The sequence below is a fragment of the Polypterus senegalus genome, chromosome 7, assembly GCF_016835505.1.
Source record: "Polypterus senegalus isolate Bchr_013 chromosome 7, ASM1683550v1, whole genome shotgun sequence".
Taxonomy (NCBI): domain Eukaryota; kingdom Metazoa; phylum Chordata; class Cladistia; order Polypteriformes; family Polypteridae; genus Polypterus; species Polypterus senegalus.
In genome coordinates this window covers 56,192,877-56,217,200 of record NC_053160.1, presented here as the reverse complement: position 1 = coordinate 56,217,200, position 24,324 = coordinate 56,192,877, and the positions used below count along the sequence as shown (strand labels likewise).

At 35.8% G+C, this 24,324-nt stretch overlaps 1 protein-coding gene across 2 annotated transcripts; it reads left to right on the top strand.

Annotated features, from left to right (window-relative positions):
• The first annotated feature begins 892 nt into the window (after nt 1-892).
• Nucleotides 893-24,075, top strand: ppwd1 (peptidylprolyl isomerase domain and WD repeat containing 1). 2 transcript variants are annotated; one of them, XM_039758680.1, is made up of 11 exons: nt 893-1,060; nt 4,836-4,938; nt 6,002-6,105; nt 10,138-10,258; nt 10,733-11,180; nt 13,397-13,587; nt 15,274-15,463; nt 17,474-17,655; nt 21,298-21,379; nt 22,907-23,089; nt 23,837-24,075. In XM_039758680.1, exons 1-11 carry the CDS (start codon nt 934-936, stop codon nt 23,978-23,980), a joined length of 1,875 nt encoding a protein of 624 aa, XP_039614614.1. In that variant the 5' UTR covers nt 893-933; the 3' UTR covers nt 23,981-24,075. The 2 variants fall into 2 exon arrangements, with proteins under 2 accessions (XP_039614614.1, XP_039614615.1); XM_039758681.1 differs by having other exon boundaries at nt 955-1,200.
• Nucleotides 24,076-24,324: the final 249 nt, after the last annotated feature.

The window sequence follows — 24,324 nt, the reverse complement described above, 5'->3', positions numbered from 1 at the left end:
GACTGCATACTCATCCATTCAAACTTTTTTATAACACTTACGTTTGACGTGCCACACAATCGCAGCAGAGCTGCCCTACAGCACGGACACTTTTGGAAAGAATTGAAAGTCAGGCTGTCAGAGAGAGATGAGAAAGAAAGGCAGAGATGGTAAGAGGAGTGAGCGAGAACAACTCAGACGCCCTACAATTTTATTGAGATGGTGCCTCCAACACGCAGTCAATAGGTGTCCAAGGGGAATGTGACCATTCAGATCAAGACTCACGTCGTTTAGGAGCTCTATGGATTCTGTATTCAAAGTTCCTGTGGTGGAAAAAGTCATATACACGAGGAGTATAAGCAACTTTGCGTCATGTCACTATACTGTACATTTAAATACATTCATAGACTTATTTAGACGTTGCTTCATTAAAACATTACCTTCAAGTTCAAAGCAAAAGCTTTTTTTAAGAATATTGATATATGACATAACATGTTTGTTTTTAGCTAATTGTGAAAGAGACAAAACCAAAAATTGGGCATTAAAGTTATTAAGAGAAACTGGAACCTTAAAAAACAAAATTAACGACAAAAAAGTAGTTGTCTAACTTAAAGCCGACGAAATTAATATCAAGTTCTTTAAAAATGCACCAAAGAACTTAAACAGGTCATCTCAATCCATGTTAAACTCCTCCCAGTACAGTAGCGCCTCAATCCCCCAGCTCCCGCCCTTCAAACACGAACACTCAGCCTCCACAGCTTCGCATCAAGCGTGTCTGCGGCACTGCCTTCTTTGTGAGTAACTCCACCCATTCTCAGGCGTGCACCCGGAACGTCACACAACTCACGTCACGTGACGGGTATCCTAGTTGCTATTGGTATAACGCTTAATTCCCTTACCATTGGTCAGTTCCGTGAGGTCGAAGGTGAAGTCAATATTGCTTCGCTTAATACCATGGCGGGCTCGCGTGTGGAAGGGAAGAGGAGACACGAATCACAAGACAAAGTAGAAGAAGATGAGGAAGATGAGAGCTGGGTTGGGCCCTTGCCGGCTGAGGCAACGCAGTCGAAAAAAAGAAGGGGTGAAACATTCGTTTTATTTTAAGTTGGTTTTCTTTTTTCCAGTGCGGTGCCAGATTTCTTAATGCTGAGCGCTGAATTCAAGCTCAACGCTGAAGTTAACTCATTATTCACACGACTCTGCAGTTCCTGCCTTTAAAAGGTTTGCGCGATAATCATGTGTAATTAGAATGAGAAACATTTCGACTTTAGACGAATAACTAACACACTTTTGCACCACGGTATTCTGATAAGCTTGTGCGTGGCATTGCGTTATGCAGCAGGCCGGATTCCTGTAGGCATTGTTTTATTTTATGAATTTGGGTTTCAGTTATTTTTCTTTCGCATCTATGATAATATATTCTTCAAACGTTTAAACCGTATCTGAGTATGCAGGGGTATCCCTAGAAATGGTGCAACCCCCACCCCCCATTAATATATGTGAAATAAAGGTCATAAAAACAATTGCTTACAAGTGTCAGTTTTATTCCAGATAACCTTATATACGGCCCGGGCCGGATTTATGTGCAGTGGTGACCGATAATCTCAGGCCCAGCGACGAGTTAAAGGCAATATGCTATACACCCCAAACAATACGTATAATAAATGACAAATACACGTCCACAGCACAAGTTTATTATCAGTCTTTTTAAATGTTTTTGAAGTACCTCTATCCAGCTCTTTTTGCCCCAAAATATAAACAAACAAAAAAGTAAAGTGTAGGCACATTCATTGTAAGTATATGTACCAAAGCAGGGTAATACGATGGAAAAAAAATGCACAAAAAGACATTGAGACATTAAATAACATGACTTATACTATATTGTTCAACTGAATAAGACAAAGTACAGTACCTTTTTGCTATCAGTACAAAAGAAGGATGATATACTGTATAAATCTGAACAATGTGCAGAACAAGAAATAGAAAGATAGCCAGAGGCCAAAACGGCTCCCTTGTAAAATGACGACTTTTGCTAAATAGTCACTTTTTGAGGCTATGTCACATCGTGCAGCCTTTCCAATAATTTTCAATATAGCCTTCATTTACATAATCTTAATGAACTGGGGACAGGTGGCTCATTCCCGTAAACCAGTCAAATAATATTACATACTCACTGACATATTCAAGCTAGTTCACAACTTATGCTATCAAAACCAAACAACTTTGATTTTGTCTATTGTGTAAGTGGCAGTCTTGTATGCATGAATGCTGATAACCAATGAATGCTTATTCAGAAGTGTAATTCATATAATGCAGTAGGAACATGGTGATGCCTAATATTTTATGTATCATGACGGGGACAAGATTGTAGATGAACTCACTGTACCTATTAACCCTTTGTACAGCATGAGCTATAACAGGCAGCAAGCTATTGACTGCAACAAAAAGGGGCAAGAATGACTACACTGGAATGTAGGCATGTCGTTGGTAAATATATGACTGGCAGTGATATCCAGTCCTGTAAACTGACATGGTCTGGTGGCTTGAGCACCCAAGTGCAGTCAGCAAATTTGGCATACCCAACAACAAGAAGTTGCATAATGTGACATTGGCTTCACTTGAGATGTACCTCGTCTCCATAATTCATATTCTATAAAATGTTGTATAAGGTTTTTGTTGTTGATTGTCGAACTAAGGCTGAGCCCCATTATCATTGGACATGCTGACGTTAGTCTCTTGCTTCTGGGTAGTTGTGTCGCTTGCACTTGAGGTCACCATAACTTTAGTCTCCCCATCAGATTCTGTCTGGCTACTATTAGCTTCTTCTCTGTTGATACTGAATCCTGATGGTTGTGAGATGTTTTCTTTTCTCAGTAAAAAAACAAAAAAAAATAGCATTTCTAGATCTTTTTCGTGTGTTATATATTTTTTTTGGCATAGCTGTAAGTAAAGAGTTCTCAACCATTTTCTTACTGACAGCCATCACTCTTGTCAATATGTTTCCTTGATAAGGACACTAAGCGGTCGGCTTACAAATGTAGTGTTTACCTGGTAATGACAATTATGTTTGTTTAATACTTTTTGATATTACATCTTTATAATAAACTCCAGTGAATAAGAGCACCAAAAAAGGAGAAACCAAAATATATTTTTACAATTAGTAAGAACAAAACCAACCCTGTGCCCATCGGTTTGTTTAATGGTTAATAATATCTGCAGCATTTTGCTTGAGCAGCTTTCTAAATAAAATTTTAAACTTTACGTACGTAATAGAAGTTTATATTAGTAAGTGATATAAGGCTGACTAGAGGAGATGAATTCTTATAGTTGGGAGACCTTGGAGTGACGTCACAGCAAAGTTGAGATTGCAGGTTACAGTCTTTCAGATGTGCCTAAAAACATTATGTAATTCACCACATGCCTCAAATGTTAATTTGAGGTGAGAGAAAAGTTTAGAACCCCTGCACTAAGCGGACGCCTGTCCATTTCATTTTCTTATTTGGCACCACATTATTCAAATCCATTTTATGACGAGGCAAATCTAAGTTCAGAGTTTTGTGCCAATACAGCATCATGATTTGTACCAATATTAAATGAACTTGTAACGAATCACCTTTAAATCTTAACATGACTGAAGACTGTTACATGTGCTGTGTTCAGGGCCGGCGCCACCATTAAGGCAAATTAGGCTTTCGCCTAGGCTGCAGCTCATAAGGGGGCGAAAAACCCAGCCGCACGGGTTAGCTACTGAACAGTCATTTGGCGCGATAATAAGCTTCGCCTGTGGTGCAGAATAACCTAGCATTGGCTGAGTTCCAGCAATCTGTGAGACAATGAAACTACTGCATCTCGAGCTAAAATGCCCACACACCATTCTCTCAGCATCCCACTATCCCCAAGTAAGGATGGTTTCTACAGCACCTGGGTAGAGCAGCTAATTATTCATAATCCGCAAGCATCTCTCCAAGACATCATGTTATGGTATCAACATCATCAATGTTTTGGAATGGCAATATGATAATGTGAAATTTTAAAAACATTGTACAGTATAGCCTGAGAAGCAGAGTTTAATTTTCACATTTGTCACTACAATTACAGATCTGTCGTTATTAAAGGTATTATTAAAAGTTTTTTTTTTTTTTTTTATAAATACTTGAGCTATCTCCCAAGAAACTGATATTTTAATCAACCATATAATAAGATGGATTCTATATTAACACAGGGTGGTCAGTTTTTTATCCACTGTTGAGTAATTTATAATCACTTGTTTACTAGACAAAGACCTTGTAATATTAAAAAAAAGAAAAATAATAATGCAGATGGTTGTTTTTGGCTCTGGATTTAAATTCCTATCCAGAAAAGTTAAATTTCCTGCTGATTTAAAATGTAGAAGCTGGGTAGGATTTGCTTGAAACATGTTTAAAGTGGGCTGCAAAGTGGTAACGCTGCTCCTTCACAGTAAGGAGACTAGAGTTCATGGAGTTTGCATGTTCTTCCTGTTTCTATATGGGTTTCCTTCCACCGTCCAAAGACATGCAGGTTAGGTGAATTAGCAACGCCAAAATTGCACTAGTGTGTGGGTGGGTGTGTTCGTGTTTGCCTTCACCTTGTGATGGGGTCTGTTCCTGTCTTGCACCCTATGCTTTCATAACAGTCATACTGAAATTATGTAATTTTTGTAGAGGAAATTTTAATAGTAGCATTCAAACTTGAATATTGAGAGTTTAAATTTATTGGTTAACTAAGTGTTTGTTAAATATTATTCCTAGTCAAAACTGCAGGCAACAATTTCTTCAAAAATATATATATATTTTTTTTTATTTACATTTTTTTTTTATTTAATCTTCCATCCATAGTGCTTGAATTTGAACGTGTATATTTGGACAACCTTCCAAGTGCTGCTATGTATGAAAGAAGCTACATGCATAGAGATGTGATTACTCACATAGTTTGCTCAAAGTAAGTTAAAGAAAAAAATATTACTATTTAAAATGAGGTGATGTAGATATGTTCTAGAATGCTTGTTTCCATTTGAATCAGTTTCTTTTATGGTCACAGTCTCAAACTCATGTTTTTTATTTTTATTTCAGAACTTTTTTTTTTTTTTTTTAAAGAACTTCCTTAATGTTTAATCTATTTATGCAACCAGGCCAGAATGTCCACTGTGAAAATATTAATTGTAATTACAAATTTTTTTTTTGTAGCAGAATAACCATCGGGTTTAATCTGTGTTCATTTTTGGACTTCTTTAATTGATTTATATGTTTAAAAAAAAAACTTATCGCTTATCAAAGATTAGATGTTGTGTCAACTAAATAATTATGCCTATTTGGAGCAATGAGTGTGTGTAGGGGGAAAGATTACTTCTTTATTTTTGTATGAGCATTAATTACTTCGTACACTCACCTGAAAAACTATCATACAGTATTACTGTCTTCATTTAAAAGTGACATTATTCTAAATGACACTTTTTGATCAGTTTGTTCATTTTACTACTTATCTGTATACAGAGCTGGGTTGGAGACTATTTTGTCAGCCTGCCCCAGGGTATATTTCCTCACAGGGATTGTTTAGAGTCGACAACTAGGATAACCAGAGAAACTGGGGGAGGTCAATGATACAGTCCTAGTGTCCTGTAGCTTTGAGGCAGCTCATCTAATTAGCACCCCACTATGCTATTCCTCTCTTATAAGATTATGTTTGCTGTCATTATTAGAATTTTTAGTAACAGCTGGCAGTCTGTTTTTGAGTTACTGTGTTTAAGAAGAATTTTGCATTTTAGTGATTATACTATTAATATTTATAGCCTTTCTTGTTTGTTTAAATTATGAAGTGTTTATTTGAAACTGTGAAACCATCACTACAATAAAGAAAAAGCTCAGAATATTAATTACTGACTAAATTGTTCCTGAAATGAGAGGGCATTTTTTCAATACCAGTGTTCAGCAAACATAGTTTTTGCATTAAGTCCATGTTGTTTATAAATAGTGTTCTAATTTGTTTCTAACCTTTCTTTATACAGGACAGATTTTATTATAACTGCAAGTCAGGATGGTCATGTTAAATTCTGGAAGAAGAAAGAAGATGAAGGAATTGAATTTGTGAAGCATTTTCGAAGCCATTTAGGTGTGTGCCAGATATGTATAGATACAGAGATAAATTTCATTTTGGAGATCCTTAATTCAAAATGCTTGGGAGCCAGATGTATTTCAAGTATTTTTGGATTTTGGAATATTTGAATATACATTATTAAATATCTGGGGGATGGGATCCAAGTCTAAATATGGAATTTGTTTCATATATACCTTGTACACACAGCCTAAAGATAATTTTATACGACATTTTTAATAATTTTGTGCATGAAACAAAGTTTGTGCACATTAGCATCAGCAGAATACCTGTATCAGCTGTTATAGAACAGTAACAACAAAAGCAATAGCATGCTTTCATTCTCCTCTTGTGATGCTTTGTTTTGATTAAAAGGTTACTGTACATATAGAATAAGCAAAAAAAAAACACATTGAGTAATGCACATAGGTCTGGCAGTGATGATGTTAGATAATACACTTGCACGGACAGAGTATTCAAGCCTGTGTTCCCTCTAAGCTGCCCCATGCAGCACTTTTGAATTGGGCTTCTTACTTCCCCTCCCACACAGCTGTTGTCACACTTTTCTCCCACTGCCCAAAACCAGCTTATGTTATTCATCTCCACTAATTAGTTAAAATCAAACAGAGGAAACACTGGTCAGAATCTTCCATGGGTAAGTGAGGTCAGCTGTGGAATTTTCCACTTTTGGCATCGTGCTGGCGCTGAAAAAGTTTTGGATTTTGAAGCATTTTGGATTAGGGATACTCGATCTGTATATAAAGACGTACCTATTTTATATAAATGCACATACAGGAAATATGTGTGTTTGTAGTATATATACGTACGTATATATACATAGTATTTATAGTTTTCTTATGCAGGGTGTTTATCTTAATGTTTGAAATCTTTTTTATTTTTTAAAAGCCAGTTACTTTATTTATCAGTACTGATGTACTATTACTTTGCAAACCAAAATGGGGAGTTTGAATTTTCATTCTTAATACTAATTATTTCCATATTTTCTTTCTAAACTTAAGTTAATAGTTGATTGTCAGTGGTATTGTAATGTGAACTGTTTTTAAATGTGCATTAATAAATATAAGAATACATTTCCCTGTACATCTGCATTTTAAAGCTGCATGTGAAAATACAATGTAATGTTTGTGTTGAGTTGTTTTTGTTCAGCTCTTCTATACCATTGAGTTGAGTATTATTATCCAGGTGATGCCTAGGTGTAAAGCACAGGTACACACTGACCTTTGGTCAGCCTAATAGAATTCTCCCAATTCAAACATTGCCTTATTTAAGAAGGATACAGGAGAAGTTAAAAAACAGTTTTTAGGCCAGTTAACAAAGTTATGCACACTGCAGGCGGGTAAAGCTAGGCATGAGTTGCAGCTTTGGCAGTTATCTGCAAGATCCATAATGTATCTAGATCCTCTACGGTATGTCTGATAGTCCTCCACACAGAAGCAGCAACCGAACACTCGTAGCATGTTTTAGTTAATCAGGAAGATGTTTCCATTTCTGCGTGGAAACAATTCTTGGGTGTTGTAATTGATTTCAGATTGTAGTGCATCTCTCTTTCTCTCTCCCCCACCACCCATCCCACCTCCCCTCCAGATGCCCAGAATGAGTCCTTTTTTGATGTCATTCAGTGCCAGACTGATTATAGACGTGTAAATCGTAAAGGTTTCCCTTGAGTAAAGTACATGGAAGTCTTCTTTCTTCGTAAATTTAAGCAAGGGTAGGTAATCATAGTCATTCACAAAAAGACTGTTAAACTGAACATTTTAGAATGTAAAACTAGACATGATAAAAGAACACAAAAACTACCAGTACTAAAGACCAGAGATGAAAAAGTTTGATGACTGCTTCTTCAGCACTATCATAGCCTCCTTTATTGTCATTAATTATTCCCCACACCCAGCTTGGCTCTTTTTTTCTAACTTTGGAAGTTATTATCTGTATTAATTCTTCCAATTTTAAATGATGGTTTACTTGATTTGTGTAGTTTCTTTGTGTGACGTTTGTGAACATTTTTTAGAGTAAAATAAGATGCTCAGTAAACAATTACATTTTGCAAAGAGAGTAAGTAAAATAATGGCGAAAAGAAATATATCAGTTCCAACAAAAAAAATCAGTTCATGTCATCTTTATGCATTGATAATAATGCAGGAATGTTTACAAAAGACTGCATCTACGTTTGCATCTTGTTGTTTGGTTGTTGCTACGCTATTTTTTTATCTACTCACAACACTGTAATTGTAAAAGTAGGCCTAGACTGGAATAAGATATCTAATTTACATTGTAAAAATATAGATAAAAATAGAAAATTTGTGTCCAGCATACAACTGTACCTGCATAAAGCAGTGATTTTAAACTTTTGATATGGTCATAATGTTTGTTTTTTTGAGATACAATTGTAGTGATTGTAGAGCAAAATCTGCAGGAGTAATTTTGCTGAAAATTTTTAGATAATTCTGAGTGATATATATATATGCATGCATATAGCAGGGGTGTCCAAGCTTTTTTCTCTAGGGACCACCTACAGAGAAGTATACGAAGGGCTAGGCCTCCCACTAGAGGTACAGTATGTTGCCTCACCTCCTGTGTATTAAGCTAGCAATATCAATCAAATATTGGTAAATTATGCTTCATAATTGAATATGCTTAAAGAAAAAACAGCATCACAGCACTCCATTTATGGGTTTTCATTTATTGTATTATAAAGTGCTCTCATCACATGCAGTCAAGTAAAAATCAAAAGCACAAGCTTTATCTGACACTTGATGTTTAATTTAGCTGACAAATCCTAAGTTTGCAGCACAATGGCATTTCTGGACAAGCGAACGTTGTTGAATTCCTGCATTTTCTCCCGGCACATTATTCCTGCAAATTTATTGAGGCACTGGTTTATGAAGTCACCATCTAAGAAAGTTTCCCATGTCGGGCAGTGAGTTGCACTACCTCTTAATTGGCTAATGTGGCATTTTCTTGTCTTTTGCTAGCACAGAAAAAATACTGTTGTTGAGCTAGCAGATTAGCTGCCATTTGCTTAACTTTCTGTTCTCACTCGGCATCAGTGTAGGATGTGTAGGTCGGATGTTTGGTTTCGTAGTGTCGACACACATTATACTCTTTCATCACTGCAATAGTTTCATTGCAAATCAAATAGACACACTTGCCCTTGACTTATAGGAAGAAAGAGTAATTTTCCCACCGTGTCTGAAATTTTCTGCACTCACTTGCTATTGTGCGTTTCTTTGGTTTTGCCATTTTTGGTCACCCATAGCAAAATTGTTCTTCGGTTGCGCTTGTTTGTGATGACGCTGCCTTGATGAAGACAGTAGCTGTGCCTTGTGTTAAACATAAGAAGTACAAAACAGTTAAGAACAAGTTTTGTATGTGGGCCATATTTCATTATATTTTTAGAATTTGCTGTGAGCCAATTAAAAATGGACCACGGGCCATAGTTTGGACACCGCTGGCATTTAATGTAGTAAGTAAAAATTTTCTGCTGTAAACACCTTTGAGATAAGTGCTTTATACATCACTTTTCACTGTTGGAATTTTCATAAAGCATTACACAGTATAAAATTATCCAAAGAAGTAGTGGATCATTGTTGTACATGAAACATTGGATTGAGTTTATATTGCCTGACCACGTTTAAATGGATAGAATAATGAAGAAGCTAGCAGGTACTGTGAATGTCAAATGGGCGAGCCACTCCACTGAATAAATTGGCAGTCAAGACTTGTATATATTCAGTCTTGAGGGGCAGCTGGGCTGTTTTGCTTCTGATTATTCTGTACTTTGTTTGCTGTATTTGAGAAGGATACTTGCCAACAATGCCCCCCGCACCCCCCAAAAGCCTGATAAGAGTGTATGTGTTTGATCTAAAGAGCTGACATGCTACAGCTATTAACTGTAACATTTCATTAACCTAGGTTTCAGTTCGGAAGATACGTTTTTAGTTGCTTTTACACATAACTGCCATTTGTAAAGTACATTATATACTTCTTTAATAAATGCATTTTAAATATTTTTCTTTATTTTCTGTACAGGTGTGGTCGAATGCATTGCAGTAAGTGCAGAAGGGGCTTTATTCTGCTCAGTTGGCGATGATCAGGCTATGAAAGTTTTTGATGTTGTGAATTTTGACATGATCAACATGCTTAAACTTGGGTAAGGTTATGCATATTCTTGTATTTATTATTATTATGTTTTTGTTAAACTGTACATCATGATTAATATGGCCTCATTTTAGATGCAGTAGTATACAAATGCTAATTTTAGTTTACATTTAAACTAAAATGTAACAGCAGTCTTTGCATTGAATACCTGGATACAACTTGTACAGCATATTAGTACATGCATTCCATATTAACAACTATATTATTGTGTAAGTTATTATATGTGGTTTGTAAGGCTACTTCATACAAATAAAAATTCAACTAGGTTATTATTTATTTATTGCAATTAATTTGAAATATTTTGTTTTTGTCCAAATGTCCCCTTAATGGTCTATTAAACATTTGTTTTCTTGAGAATGTACCTTCCTTGTTACTCTTAATTTATAAACAAAAAAAGTTATCAATGTCCATCTACAATCTGTCTGATATGGAATGTTGTTGATTGATTTTGTATTTACATATAAAGCTTTCACCCTGGGCCTTGTGAATGGATTTATAATCCTGGAGATGCCATATCCACTGTAGCCTGTTCAGAGAAAACCACCGGGAAGGTTTTTGTCTATGATGGAAGAGGTGATAATAAACCAATTCATGTGTTTGAGAAAATGCATTCTTCTCCTCTTTGTCTAATCCGGTTGAACCCAGCCTTCAAGGTAGTGGTTTCTGCTGACAAAGCTGGAATGATAGAATACTGGACTGGACTACCGAGTGAATTTAAATTTCCTAAGAATATTAACTGGGAATATAAGACTGATACAGACCTATATGAATTTGCAAAGTGTAAAACATATCCAACCAGTCTGGCCTTTTCACTTGATGGTAAAAAAATGGCGACAATTGCATCAGACAGAAGAGTACGCATTTTTCGTTTCTTAACTGGAAAGTTAATGAGAGTTTTTGATGAATCCTTAACGGTGAGTATGCAGTTTATTTAATAACATCATTATTGCTGGGATAAGTTGTTTAAAGTCTGTACTAGCTGAACCTTTTTTAGTCAGGTTTTCTTAAGCTGTATTTAATTTGCACAATTGGATGGGCTAGGGATAGTTATACTTTTTCGGCATAAACCTCAGTAACATGACCGTTTTTGTCCAGAAGAAACTGCTGTCTTGATGAGTACAGTACGTATTAACCTCTAGCTTATATTATATGTTAATAGGTGTCCTAACACAGTAAACTCAAAACTTGAAATACATATTCACAAAAATTTGCTGTGTATTCTGAAGATAGGCAGGGTTTATTTTCACAAGGAATGTAGAGAATTCTGAAGAATTTGCAGGGTTTACCTATTCACACATAAAAGAATGAACTGATTATTTTGCAGATCGATAGATAATAGGACAAACTAAATGAAACGAGAATCCTAAAAGACCATCTTCAGACTTTTTATGCAGTATACTCAAATCACAACGGCTAATATAAAACATGAACTGTGAATGGGGAATCTGCAAAACATCAGGACCAGTTGAAAATCAGGAATGTTGTGCATGTGCCAGTCCATTTGTGTCTTTCCCAAAAGTTTGGCAAAGCTAAGTTTCCCCATGAAAATTATGTAGAAGTCTTTTTACTGCTGAAACACCAATGTAAAGACTTGGGCACGTGTGGTAAATTACATATAATTGTAAACGGAGTTTGAAATATTCTGGTTAGTGTACCAATATCCTCTTCTGAGTGATTTATCCTGCATTCATGTGAAAAGTGTTAATGCAACAACTGTAGGTGTGTTAATTACCAATCAGTAATTTAATTATATTTTTAACATTGTTTCTTTTTGTAATTTCAAAAATATTGCTGAAATTATGATTGGCGAGATCTTGTAAAGTTTAGGGTTGAAGAGCAGGCAATCTGGTTTGGTCCTGTACTCTTAACTTGAAATAGTCACATGAGCACACTTGAGCAGATTATTGTTTGGAAAGATGAGAATTGATACCTGACAACACTGTATTTGGTAGAACATTGGCTTCCAAAGAAATGGCCGAGAGGTGCTAATTTACCTAAAGCTTGGTATAAAATTCCCCTGAGTAGCTTTCAGGATCTGCTGCTTTCCCACTTTCCACATGTTTGTGGCATATAGAATATGAGAGAGATTCAAGGCCTTGTCCATCTTGTGCATAGTGTGCATCGATGTGTGGTATTTGTATTTTACTAAAGATTTGAGCCTTGTTTACGCTCCAATATACAGTATTTAAATACTTCTAGTATTCTTTACTTGTTACTTATTGGACTCACTGATTTCTGTTCCATGTGCATTGTTTACCACTTATGTTGCATTACAATCTTACTGGACTTTTCTCCCCATTTATAATGATGATGACTTGGCTTGAAAATAATTTCTTTCTTTGTCTTATAGCCAAAAAAATTAATTCTGAATTGTATGACAACTTTTTGTGTAAAGAGTATTATTTATCAATTTTTGCATATACAGTACTTGACCAGCTCTAATACCCTTGAAGATAACGTTTGCCTCTTAGCTACATTTATGTTATTCATTACAATTTGGGTTTATTGTAAACTCTTATTTTTTCTCCAGTTAGTGTTAACTTTTCCATTGCACAGTTGTTTGTTAGTTTGCCATTTCATACAGTAAACTCTAAGGATTTCTTAGATTTTAACATTGTTAATTATGTTAACTAATGTAGAAAATTTGATCATTACATTGAACTACTTGGATTGTGTTAAGGATATATGGGGAAAAAAAAATTGAAAACATTATGTGGAAGTTAGGATGGTGAAAATCCCTAAATGAGTAGTTAGAATTGTCAGTAAATCTAAAATTAACTAATAACATCTAGTGGTTTCTAAGTACAAAAAAATTAAAAAGCATCTTTATATATTTTTGTATGCATTCTTTAATATTTTAATTTTTAGAGTTCAAACTTAGTTGCTTTGACAATAAAACAAGCCTATGTTTGAAAGTTTCATACTATATTTCATCTAGTGCTGACATCCAAGCTAGGACTAATTCCTCTAACAAGTACAGTACACTGTAAAAATAAACCCATTGTGCAATGATTGGCCATTCTCTTATATTAGGTGATATTGCCATTAATACTTTTGTATTTTCCTTTTACTTACTAGTTTTGGCTAGGCATTTGAGGTTTTTTTTTTTTTTTTGGTTTTTTTTTTTAAGATGTTCACAGAACTCCAGCAAATGAGACAGCAACTTCCTGATATGGAGTTCGGAAGACGTATGGCCATAGAACGAGAGTTGGAAAAAGTGGATGGGATTAGACTAGCTAATATAATCTTTGATGAAACGGGGCATTTTGTTCTTTATGGAACAATGCTAGGAATCAAAGTCGTTAATTTGGAAACAAACAAGTAGGTATCTCTTTCATTACCTGTCCATACATTCAGTAGATCTAAAGATGTGTTCATATACTGTATGTCCTGTAGTACCTACTGCAGATATTCATCTTTTTACATTCTGGGAGCATGTGATATCAGCAGTCTTTTTTTTTGCTTTAAAGTAAACTAATATAAATTATAGCTGTGACTTCAAGACTTTTACCACTGTAGTTCTTTTAATTTATCACAGTGAAATGAATGAGCATTCCAGCACAGCTCAGAGTCATTTCTTGTTCTAGCTTCTTGCAGTTGTTTTGTACAACTGGTCAAGGAATTGTTTCACTTATTTCTGGTACTTATAGAGTAAACTTTTTTTCTCACTTCATCTAAATGGTACCACCAGAGTGACTCTGGGATATTAACTGCCAAGTGTGATTTTACACAAGACAGTCTTGGTAAGTTTGGCAACCCTTTCCCATTACAGTGGTGTACTTTGTTGTTAGGATTTTTCCTGACAGATCTACTGTATGTATTCTTTGCCCAGTGTGGTGGAATCCTAGAGACATTTAAGTAACTTGCAGTGTATGTTGCACTGCTTTCTCCAAATACTTCACATTTCACTAAAATAGCAGCTGTTGTTACGTGGATAGCGTATGGCTAGGTCTAGTTATAAAAATACTTCATCAATTAGATGGAAAGGAGCTACATTATTTCAGGTTGCCCTACTCCCTTTCCGAAACATAGTAACGAGAGATTTTTCATGATCATTTTTTTTGGAGGCAGAACTTCAGAACTCTTAAGGTTCACCCAGCAGTTCAAGGCTGGTGACAAGGCTACCTGTTCTAGGCCTAAATCCCCTGTCTGCCTGTAGTTTACATCCCTAACCCTTTTTAACCTACAGTGAAACTCCTGAGATGACATCTATGCCAAATTAATGTTAAAAGTTATAAATCATATTTATTTAAGCACAAACACAAGTAATAATTGGGGGTTAAATTAATCCTCTCTTCTGCAGTACATTGTATTAATTTCTAAGTGTCACTTAAAGTACAACCCACAAAAGTGGAAATTATCCTTGTGGTTTCACATACTTTGTGCAGACCATCTGTTAGATTTTTTTTTCCTCAACTTATCTATTGAACTGTCATAAAGTTTGTATATTACTCTTTGGTTTTTAGTCTTTGTGAATTGTCAGTTTTTGACCAGAATCTGTTCTTTTACAGTGCTTTCTTCAGTGGCCCAAGGTGGCTTGTTTTTTTTTTTTTTTGAAAATGGATGGGTGTTTGGCATTGTAAAAAAAAAAAGTAATTTAAGGATTACTTTCTTGAAGGACTACTTATGCACTCATTTTCAGGGCCTGATTAGTCTGCACAGCTCTTTGTTTTCTCTCAAAGGACTTTTGTGCTGAGTCCTGTTTTAGAGCAGTACTACATCGATTTCAGCGCCGGACTGCCAAGAGTGAAGCAAACTTAAATTAACTAAATAACCAATAAACTGATGAGCTTCTCGTCCATAATATATCTTTGCTGTTGTGAATATATTGGGTTAATGTTGACATGTTCATAAACCTTTCTGCTAGTGAAGTGTTTTGTTTGTTTACAGACCTTTTAAGAAACATGTTTACTCGACATATCAGTAGTTAAACTATATTTTGAATGGTTGATAGTTTAAAAGAAACCAGTTTCACAAAATAACCAATGTATGATATTCTTTTTACAGGTGTGTAAGAATCCTGGGTAAACAGGAGAATATTCGTGTTGTCCAACTGGGTTTGTTTCAGGGCACTGCAAAAGTGCACAAAGCTGCACCTACCATTGAAATGAAGGCGTCCGAAAACCCGGCCCTTCAGAGTGTTGAACCAGACCCCACTGTCTTCTGCACTGCTTTTAAAAAGAATAGATTTTATATGGTAAGTTACTTATTGATAATTGGCAGCTTATTTTATGAACTTTTGAACCTGTACATTTGTCATGTATTTTATTTATTTATTAGGTGGAAATGTTTTTTTTTCTCCCGTTCACTGTCTCTAAAGAGAGACTTGCTTCTTTCCACAATCTGTCATTTTTCATGATCATTTTTTTTATTGAATTAAAATAGAATAACATCAGGAATATAAATAGAAATAAATCATAAACAGTCCAACAGTATCCTACTCACCTGGGCCCTTGAGCAAGACCTTTAATCTGAAAATTGTTCCAGGAGCTCTGTACAATGGCTGACATTGTGTTCTAACCCCCAAATGTCATGCAAAAAGACAGTTTCCCCTCAGGGATTAACAAAGTATATCAAAATCAAAAAAATCCTCTTCTACCCTCTACTAACATATTCTAACTTAAGCTAAGGGGCACACGGGAAACAGGCCACAATTGGAATTCACCAGCAAAATGAAAAAGCTCATCAGTAAAAGAGAGCAGAAGTGGAGGAACAGCAAACCAGGGTTAGAACAACTGATGTAGTCCAACTTTAATTTGTGAGATGCTGCAAAAATGCATGATGCAAAGAATTCAATTAAATCAAAGAAAGATGATCACCATTTGTCTATAGTAATTAGCTATTCAGCCTTCCAGAGATAAACAAGAATTGGTTAAGCACCAGACAAGTTTAAAAGAAGGAAGGTTTGATGTAAAAGTGGAGTATTTAAAGGAAGAACAGAAGACAAAATAACAACCTGTATGTGATACCAAAAAAAACTCCACTAGAGCCATTCCAGAACACATACAGAAAAATGCCAGATTACCAAGGGGACATAAATGGCATTAAGGGTGTGGTCCATCAGCTGGTGCTTGCAGATAGCAGAATAAAATTTAAGCTAAATTCTGGGCCTGGATGTGACACCTCAGTTTTTTGGACTACAGTTAAATACTAAAGGTCTCTTACCATTTCACAGAAATTTGGAAATCAGTGATATGCCCGATATTTCAACCCAGTATTTAGCGGGAGGAGGAAGAACCACCATAATTATAAAATTAAAATGTGGTATAATATTTATTTTGGTAAATTGGAAATAAAGTTAACAGAAGTTTTTAAAGGAAGTTCTAACAACAACAAAGACACAATTATGGTTGTTAGAGGATTGTCACTGCAGGGTATTTGCTAAGTATATCAACAGGTCTCTTACCCAAGTGTCGCCCCGCAGTTCCACATAGTGGAAATTGAACATGGGCCTCCAGATCAAAAAGCATCATCTTAGATTGCTGATCCATGAAGGAGTACTCCCTCAGCTCTTGGAGTGGCTTCTCACCTTGCAGGCAGTGACATTTTGTGCAGCTACCAGTTTTTAGATGAGAGATTCAATTAAGGGTGTCAGTACTACCCCATCCTGCAATCTAATTTTGCTAATCAGCACAAATGGCTGTTTGTAATCTGAGTGTTCTGGGATTTCATCTCAAAGAAGAGGACTAATGAGAGATCATGTGACTATTGCTCACTTTTGATGTATCTGTGATTGAGGAAGCAATATCAACTCCTAAATATTTGAAACTATTGGAAACAGGGATGAAGGAGAGTAGGGTGGCTAAAAGCCATGTCACATTAAATGACTTTTCCAGCTATTTTTGGTCGTGGCCTTCATTTAAATAATCATAGGGAGTTGGAGGCAGTTGCCGTTGTGCTCCCATGAAGTCCATATTCCGCGATTCACTCCAAGCAGTCCACAACTCACCCTGACAAAATCATCAATCTATGTGCATGAGAGCGGACAACCAATGAGTTTTTTTTTTTTTGAGTACAGACCAGCCCAAATGCAAGAAGAATCTTAAATTTGATCATTTTGAAATTTACGATCATGTACCCACTGTATTTTATATGTTTTGTCACATAATTTGAGACTTGATGTGCATAATGTTCTTCCTTAACCTAGACTTCTAGACTTTTTGCATTGATTATATAACAACTTTGTTTTCATTTCAATTTATAATAGTTTACCAAGAGGGAACCAGAAGACACCAAGAGCGCAGATTCAGACAGGGATATTTTTAATGAAAAACCCTCCAAAGAAGAAGTTATGGCAGCCACACAGGCAGAGGGCCCTAAACGAGTATCAGACAGCGCCACCATTCACACGACAATGGGTGATATTCACATTAAACTCTTCCCTGTGGAGTAAGTCTCATTTGTTAATTCAAAGTCCTATAATTATAACTGTGACAGCATTGTTTGTATATTTTATTAATTTAGTTCTAATTAACGGTATTATGAGAAATGTATGAAATGCAGGGCATTCAGGCTTCATGGAGTTAACTAATTTTGATTATAATATTCCAAATAACAAAAGTTTTAAAAAATGTGGAAATACAGGAATTCACTTTTTGCACTTTCATTACAAGGTCATACGAATTAAAAAAGAAATAGACAAAAGTATTATGTATAATGTGTACACTGAGCTTTTTATCTTAAGTTGCTGATTTTTTAGCTAGTATGCAGTATGGAATCACTAAGGGGTCTGTGCTGGGAACCTCTGGTTTATTTAATGACACTGGTCCTGGTGCATTGAGTAAGCTCATCAGTTTGTCACTAGCATCAGAAGTTTAGTGGCACCAAAGAGGGGTAAGAGGATGACACCTGATGGACTCTTTTACTCTGACAACTGGGAATTAAACCTCTTTGGATGTGAATAGAGAAGGCTTTATGATCACAAGTGCTCAACTATATATATATATATATATATATATGTATAGACATATAGCAGGGGTGTCCAAACTTTTCGTTTATCACAGTGAACTTTTATACTTCTGTAATGAGTCATGTGCTGTACTCATCTGTTGAACTTCGGGGGACGCACGTATAAGACAACCGGGAAGCACGTTTTCCCAATGAGGCTACTTAGAATCTGGAGTTATTTAGTTTAACTATTGTTGATGAGCCATAGTCCTCTAATTAATAAAATTACTTGTGCTCATTGACGTGAATTGGATTCTAAGGAGAGTATTCTTCCCAGAAAAATCTTTAATCTATTAGTGAGTTATCCGTGTACTGTACAACTGTAAGTTGAAAAAAAGACCTTGCAATTCCTACACAGATTGTTAAGAAAATAGCACAATGTAAGCTTGATAACTGAATGCTTTAAGTTTTTCAGCGAGACAAGGGGCACAGATGAAAGCTGATCATAGGTAAATGTACCATGAAGTGTTGAAGTATTTCTTCACAAGCAACCACAGATACATTAACTTATTAGGTAGTGCAGTAGAGAGTAGGACTTTACAGACTGTGAATCTCCAACTTGATGATTTTGTATTTAAGCGACTGAAGGTTGAGGATGTTGGCCTGAGTAGCCTGTTTTTTGTGAAATTTGTTTTTCTCTTCCAAAATAAGCCTTCCTTTGTGACTTAGTTTCATTGATGATGGTACTGGAGTGGCCTTACTGCTTTGTTTTTTATTTGTCCCCCATAACTCACTCAAAGTAAAATTATATTTTATACCAGTAGCAGTTGGTGATGCTCAGATCAGTGGGGTAATGTAAGTTTACACTCCAAATGACATGATGGGTAAAGTGGGTGATCTTAAAATTTAGTTTTTCAGAATATGCTTTTCTAAGGTTTATGGTAATTTAGTTGCAGTGCTCCTTTATGCAAAGTATTATGATACTTAAATCACACGTGCCATTTTACTGCTGGGACTTCTGGCAGTGGTGGCCAGAAAAATGGTGTTATGTGTAATCAAAACATGCAAATATCATAACATCAACATACAGTAGGAACGGTATGTTTATTTTCCACTGCTGCACAGATGCTGATTTAGATGTCCTTTGTGTGACATTTTGAAATAGTCACCTATGCACAGCCTGACATTGAAATCATCACAGTAGATGCATTGGTTCTTTGCACATCTAATTTTTTTTTTCTCTGTTGGTGGTGCATTAGAGGGGAATAATGTTAGTGCCTGTTCAATATGATCGATGTGCCCCCTTTTGCTATTGTAGGCTACCACTTCATAAGGAGTTAGTGACTTCACATGTCCCCTGACATGAACAACAGTTGCAGCATTGTAAGCAGTATTGAAGGAGCCAAATTTCCTCTTGCTGTACTTGATCACAGTCACTTTGCTTTTATGCCATGTACCTACTTGGGCTATAGTGAACCCTAAGGTGAACAAATTCACCAAATATATCATGACAGTTCAGTCATACAGTATCATATGTACCACTTTAATTTTCTGTGTTGACGTCTGTCCAATTCACAGTGTCATCACTATTGCCTAATTCAACTCTTGGTTCAGTCTGTGTTTGTTCTAAAACTGGCTTTACAGCTTCTCTTTTACACGCCATTGTGTTTTGGTTCAAGGCTCTGCCCCACTCATGAGTATTGATGATAGATAGATAGATAGATAGATAGATAGATAGATAGATAGATAGATAGATAGATAGATACTTTAATAATCCCAAGAGGAGTCACCTTACAGTGGCAAAATGCGCAGAAATATTCATTTTTGCAGCATGATGTTATTTTAACTATTAGCTGGATACAGCAGAATACTGTCCAGAGTGTTATGCTGTCTCAATGCTGTAAAGCAAACCTTTATATGTCACCCCAAGTTGGACTTAACCGTAATTACAAAGAATTCTGAGCCCACGTCAGGCTCGGGATTAACGCTAAGGAAGTCAATCAATAAGCAATCAGTCAGACTTTAGGAGAGAGAAGGCAGGAATATTGGCTTTTACATTAAAGAAAGTGGAGTAATGAATCTGAGAAGTTGTCTTGTGCATGGAGAGAACAACAGGTGTATATGTCGAGCATCTGAACTTGCAGCAGAAGGGAAAATGGTGCATCTTGTACAGAAATTAAACAGGAAATTCCTTTAATGAGTTCCGGCCTTTTTGTTTTGTCATTTAATAAAAACGGCGAGCGGGTTTTATTTAGTACAGCTGTTAGTCTTTAATTAGAAAAAGAATATACAAAGAAGAACTTGTCATCACTTTTAGTCCGTTTGTTAGCTTAAGAGGCAAATTTGTTTATTTTACATCTGAACTTGTTAAGCATGTTAGCCTTGTGTCTGCTTGACAAACCTCATGAACATTTCATTAGAATTGTGGCTTGTAATTCTGGAAAGCATTTTACTTTCTTTTGTGCCATGTTTTAAAGATGAATAGTTTGTGTACATGTTTTATTACCTAAAATAAGCATGGAGTTTAAGGGAATTTGATTTATGTATTTTTATGGTCACTGAACGATAAGCCTTGAGAGTTTAATTTTGTTAATAAAAAATGAACCGGTAACACAAGTGGTGTGCACTTTAATGGTAAAAGACTTTAATACAGAGCACAAGGCTTCTACATGGTTGGTGATGCAGAATGTACAGGGTGGTCCAGATCTAATTATGCAGATCCAGATCGTCTGGATGACTTTGATTTATGCAGGGATAATTCCAGTTCGGCGCAAAGACGATTCTTCATGTCATCAGGTTGCACGCTTCTCAGTGGTCCGGGATTTTTCAGGTGATTTTCTGTGTAATAAACGTAATAAGTTATAGCGTAATGGAAATTGCATAATTAGATCTGGACCACCCTATAGTGTTTAAATGAATAAAGAAAAACTTCTGAATCTGCTTATTCTAGTAACATGAAATCAGTGATCGGTTTTAGCCTAAAAAACAACAACTTGATTGCAGTATCAGCAGTGGCCCCACGTCTCCTTTTCACCGTCTGCCTGTTGGTCACTTTTTTACTCAGTATTTTTAATCTTTTCCAGATTTTCTTAAATATATTTGTTTACTAACATACTTTTTGTTTCCCTTTTTTTTCTTTCAAAGGTGCCCCAAAACGGTGGAAAATTTCTGTGTTCATAGCAGAAATGGATACTATAATACTCATATATTCCATAGAGTTATCAAGGTACTTACTTTGTTAGGCATTGAACACATTATGTTTGATTGAATTTTGTACCACTTGTGTGACTGCTGAATTAGAGACTGAGATGCTAAAATGTGATAGTTTGTACTTTTAGTTTATTGCACATGCAGAATCATCAGACTGTGTATATTCCACAGTGCCAGTCAGTCCGACATTCCAAACTTAAGAGGATTTTCTTCTTTTTATTTGAATTTGTTCACTCCTGTTTAGTTGCTAAATGTGTTTTTTGAGTTCAGAACAATTTACACTTTTAAAATTCCCTTTTTATTTAATAAAGAGTTAGTAATGTGTTAATTAAAAAGACAGTGCTGAAAATGCAGGAGAGTTTGGTATTCTATTTTGCCAGTGCATTTCTTTACCACATAGTTTTACATTAAATAAGTCCTAGTGGAGTGGAATTAAAATGGTCAATTCAGAAACTTAAAATTAAAAAAAAAAAGTAAAAAGAAGTTAAGCTAAGTTTCTAATAGAAAATGAACACACCACATTTGTGTAAGGCATGTTAGAGCAGCGGATGGGCTTGAACTCCTATCATTTGCAATTCTGCCATCATTGAACCTCCTGGTCGTTCATTTAGTGTCTTGTTTCCTGCCTCTTGACAGCCAAAAAGCAGAAAAGAAGAAAAATGTAAGCAAGTGTAAAGACTTCTGCTTTTTGTTTCTGCTAAACTCTGCAAGGTTACAGAGATAATGGGCATAGCATAAAAAAGTTACACATAATCTTTCCAGAGATGCTCCAAATACAGTTCATTACTCGTGCTGTGCTGCTGCGTGATACGACTTTCAGGACTTGCTGCCTGCCTACAAGTCTATCATTGTGTGGCCCTCCATTAATTGTCAGTATTTGAGCCGAGTTACAGTATCCAGTGCTATAAAAAGGTGAATTAAAAGTAAAATTATAAAGAGTCTTTGTGTCATCTAACTATGGTCTGTCCACCACATTCATTTTTGTGAGTGTTGCTGTTTAAAAGCATTGCTTAGCTTTCTATCTGTTGTATGTATAAAGAGCACCATCTGTTTGGTCAGCCATGCATTTTCAGATGGCTTAATTCACTTCTGAAATGGTTTAGATTATTGAAGCACATATTTATAGAATCTGATATTTTATTATTTGAAGTCATTAATATTTTCAATTGGATCAGTGTTTATAATATGAATGTTACATTCAGGAAGCACTTCCTATACAAAGACCCCAGAATATTATTAAAAGCAAGTAGTAAAGTGCAAAAAAAAAATCATCAGCTTCATCAAAAAATAAAAAAATGGAAAGGGAAAATACATGAATGTAATGGCCTACACAGTAGTCCGGATCAGTGTGACACGTACAGAAGACGGTGACCCTAACAACCGTATAAATCTTATATGGCAAGTGAACAAGCCAAAGTTAAAAAATGAATGAAACAAAAATCAAGGGTTGTCACCTCATCGCCATACAAAAGCTAAGTAAGTTGAAAGGGTCCTTTTCTTTCTTTTCTCATGAAGCTTCTTCATACTTAACATTGTTGCACAGGGTTTCATGATCCAGACTGGAGACCCCACGGGTACTGGAATGGGTGGAGAAAGCATCTGGGGAGGAGAATTTGAAGATGAATTTCATGCTACGCTGAGACACGACCGCCCGTACACCCTGAGCATGGCTAATGCTGGCCCTGCCACAAATGGCTCTCAGTTCTTCATTACAGTTGTACCAACAGTAAGTGCTTCACAAACCAAACCACTTTATCTGTGTTGATGCCGGTGTTTTTATTATCATTGCCACTTGTGGAAGTAATCAGAAATTCATTATTTTGTAAGATGTGCTTAAAAAAAAGCTGCCTTCATTTACCTTCGATTCACTTTGTCTTCATTTGATGTCTTTTTCCCTTTACCAGTCAACTTTGTGAATTGTTACTAATAAGTTTTGAAATGCAGACTTTTATGTAAACGGTCATCTACAGGTGGGAAACAGGAACAGCTGATTTATGGACTTTAGTGCTTTACTATATAGTAGATACGCACCGTATACTACAAACGCACCCATGTCAGTGATGCCCGAGTTGCTGGTGAGCTGAAACTAAACCAGCGTCTTGTGCTCAGTCCTGCTAGGCCTCACTGTCGGATGTGTGGACAGAATATACCACAAAGATCTTTCTAATATCGACTACAATCCTGAAGTTAGTTGTAGTGGTCCTCTTTGTATGAAGTGGTTTTATTTTTTTCCCCCCTCTCTATAAACCAATTTTGAATAGTTTCTCTCACTCTGCTAGAATAATCATTAAAATCGTAAGTACTGCAAAACTTTTAAACTCTAGTAAATTGCCATAATGTGCTTTTTTCTTATTGTGATAACCTTACTAATAGAAGGAGTAATCTCAGACATTTGTGTTTCCTTCCATTATATTTGCATCCCATGTATTGTTTGATTTTCTTTTTAAATATTTTTATGTTTTATTAATTACAGCCTTGGTTAGACAACAAGCACACAGTTTTTGGAAGAGTTTCCAAAGGCATGGAAGTTGTGCAGAGAATTTCAAATGTGAAGGTGAACCCCAAGACAGACAAACCATATGAGGATGTCAGCATTATAAATATCACCGTTAAGTGAGGAAAGACTGCAAAGCAATTGATCTGCTTATTCAAATGCTTTGATGTACACAAAGTGCAACACTTCAATAAACTTTTTGTTTGCTTGTTTTGTTATTATTTGTTATTGTTAATGTCTGTTCTACACTGATCTTTTTTTTTAATCTGAAGATTCCTGCCAGTAATTCACTATGGCATGGGTTCTCATTGCTAGTGATTGCAAGTGAAAGTGACACTTGGCCATTCTCTAGTGACCCGTGTTCATGGGCCGTTCATCTGATGAGAAGTTCGCGGTCTCAGTGTGGACGGTTCAGGTTCCCTGGATGTGCCTCATGAATGGGCCTGTTATGCCGATGCTACCCAGAT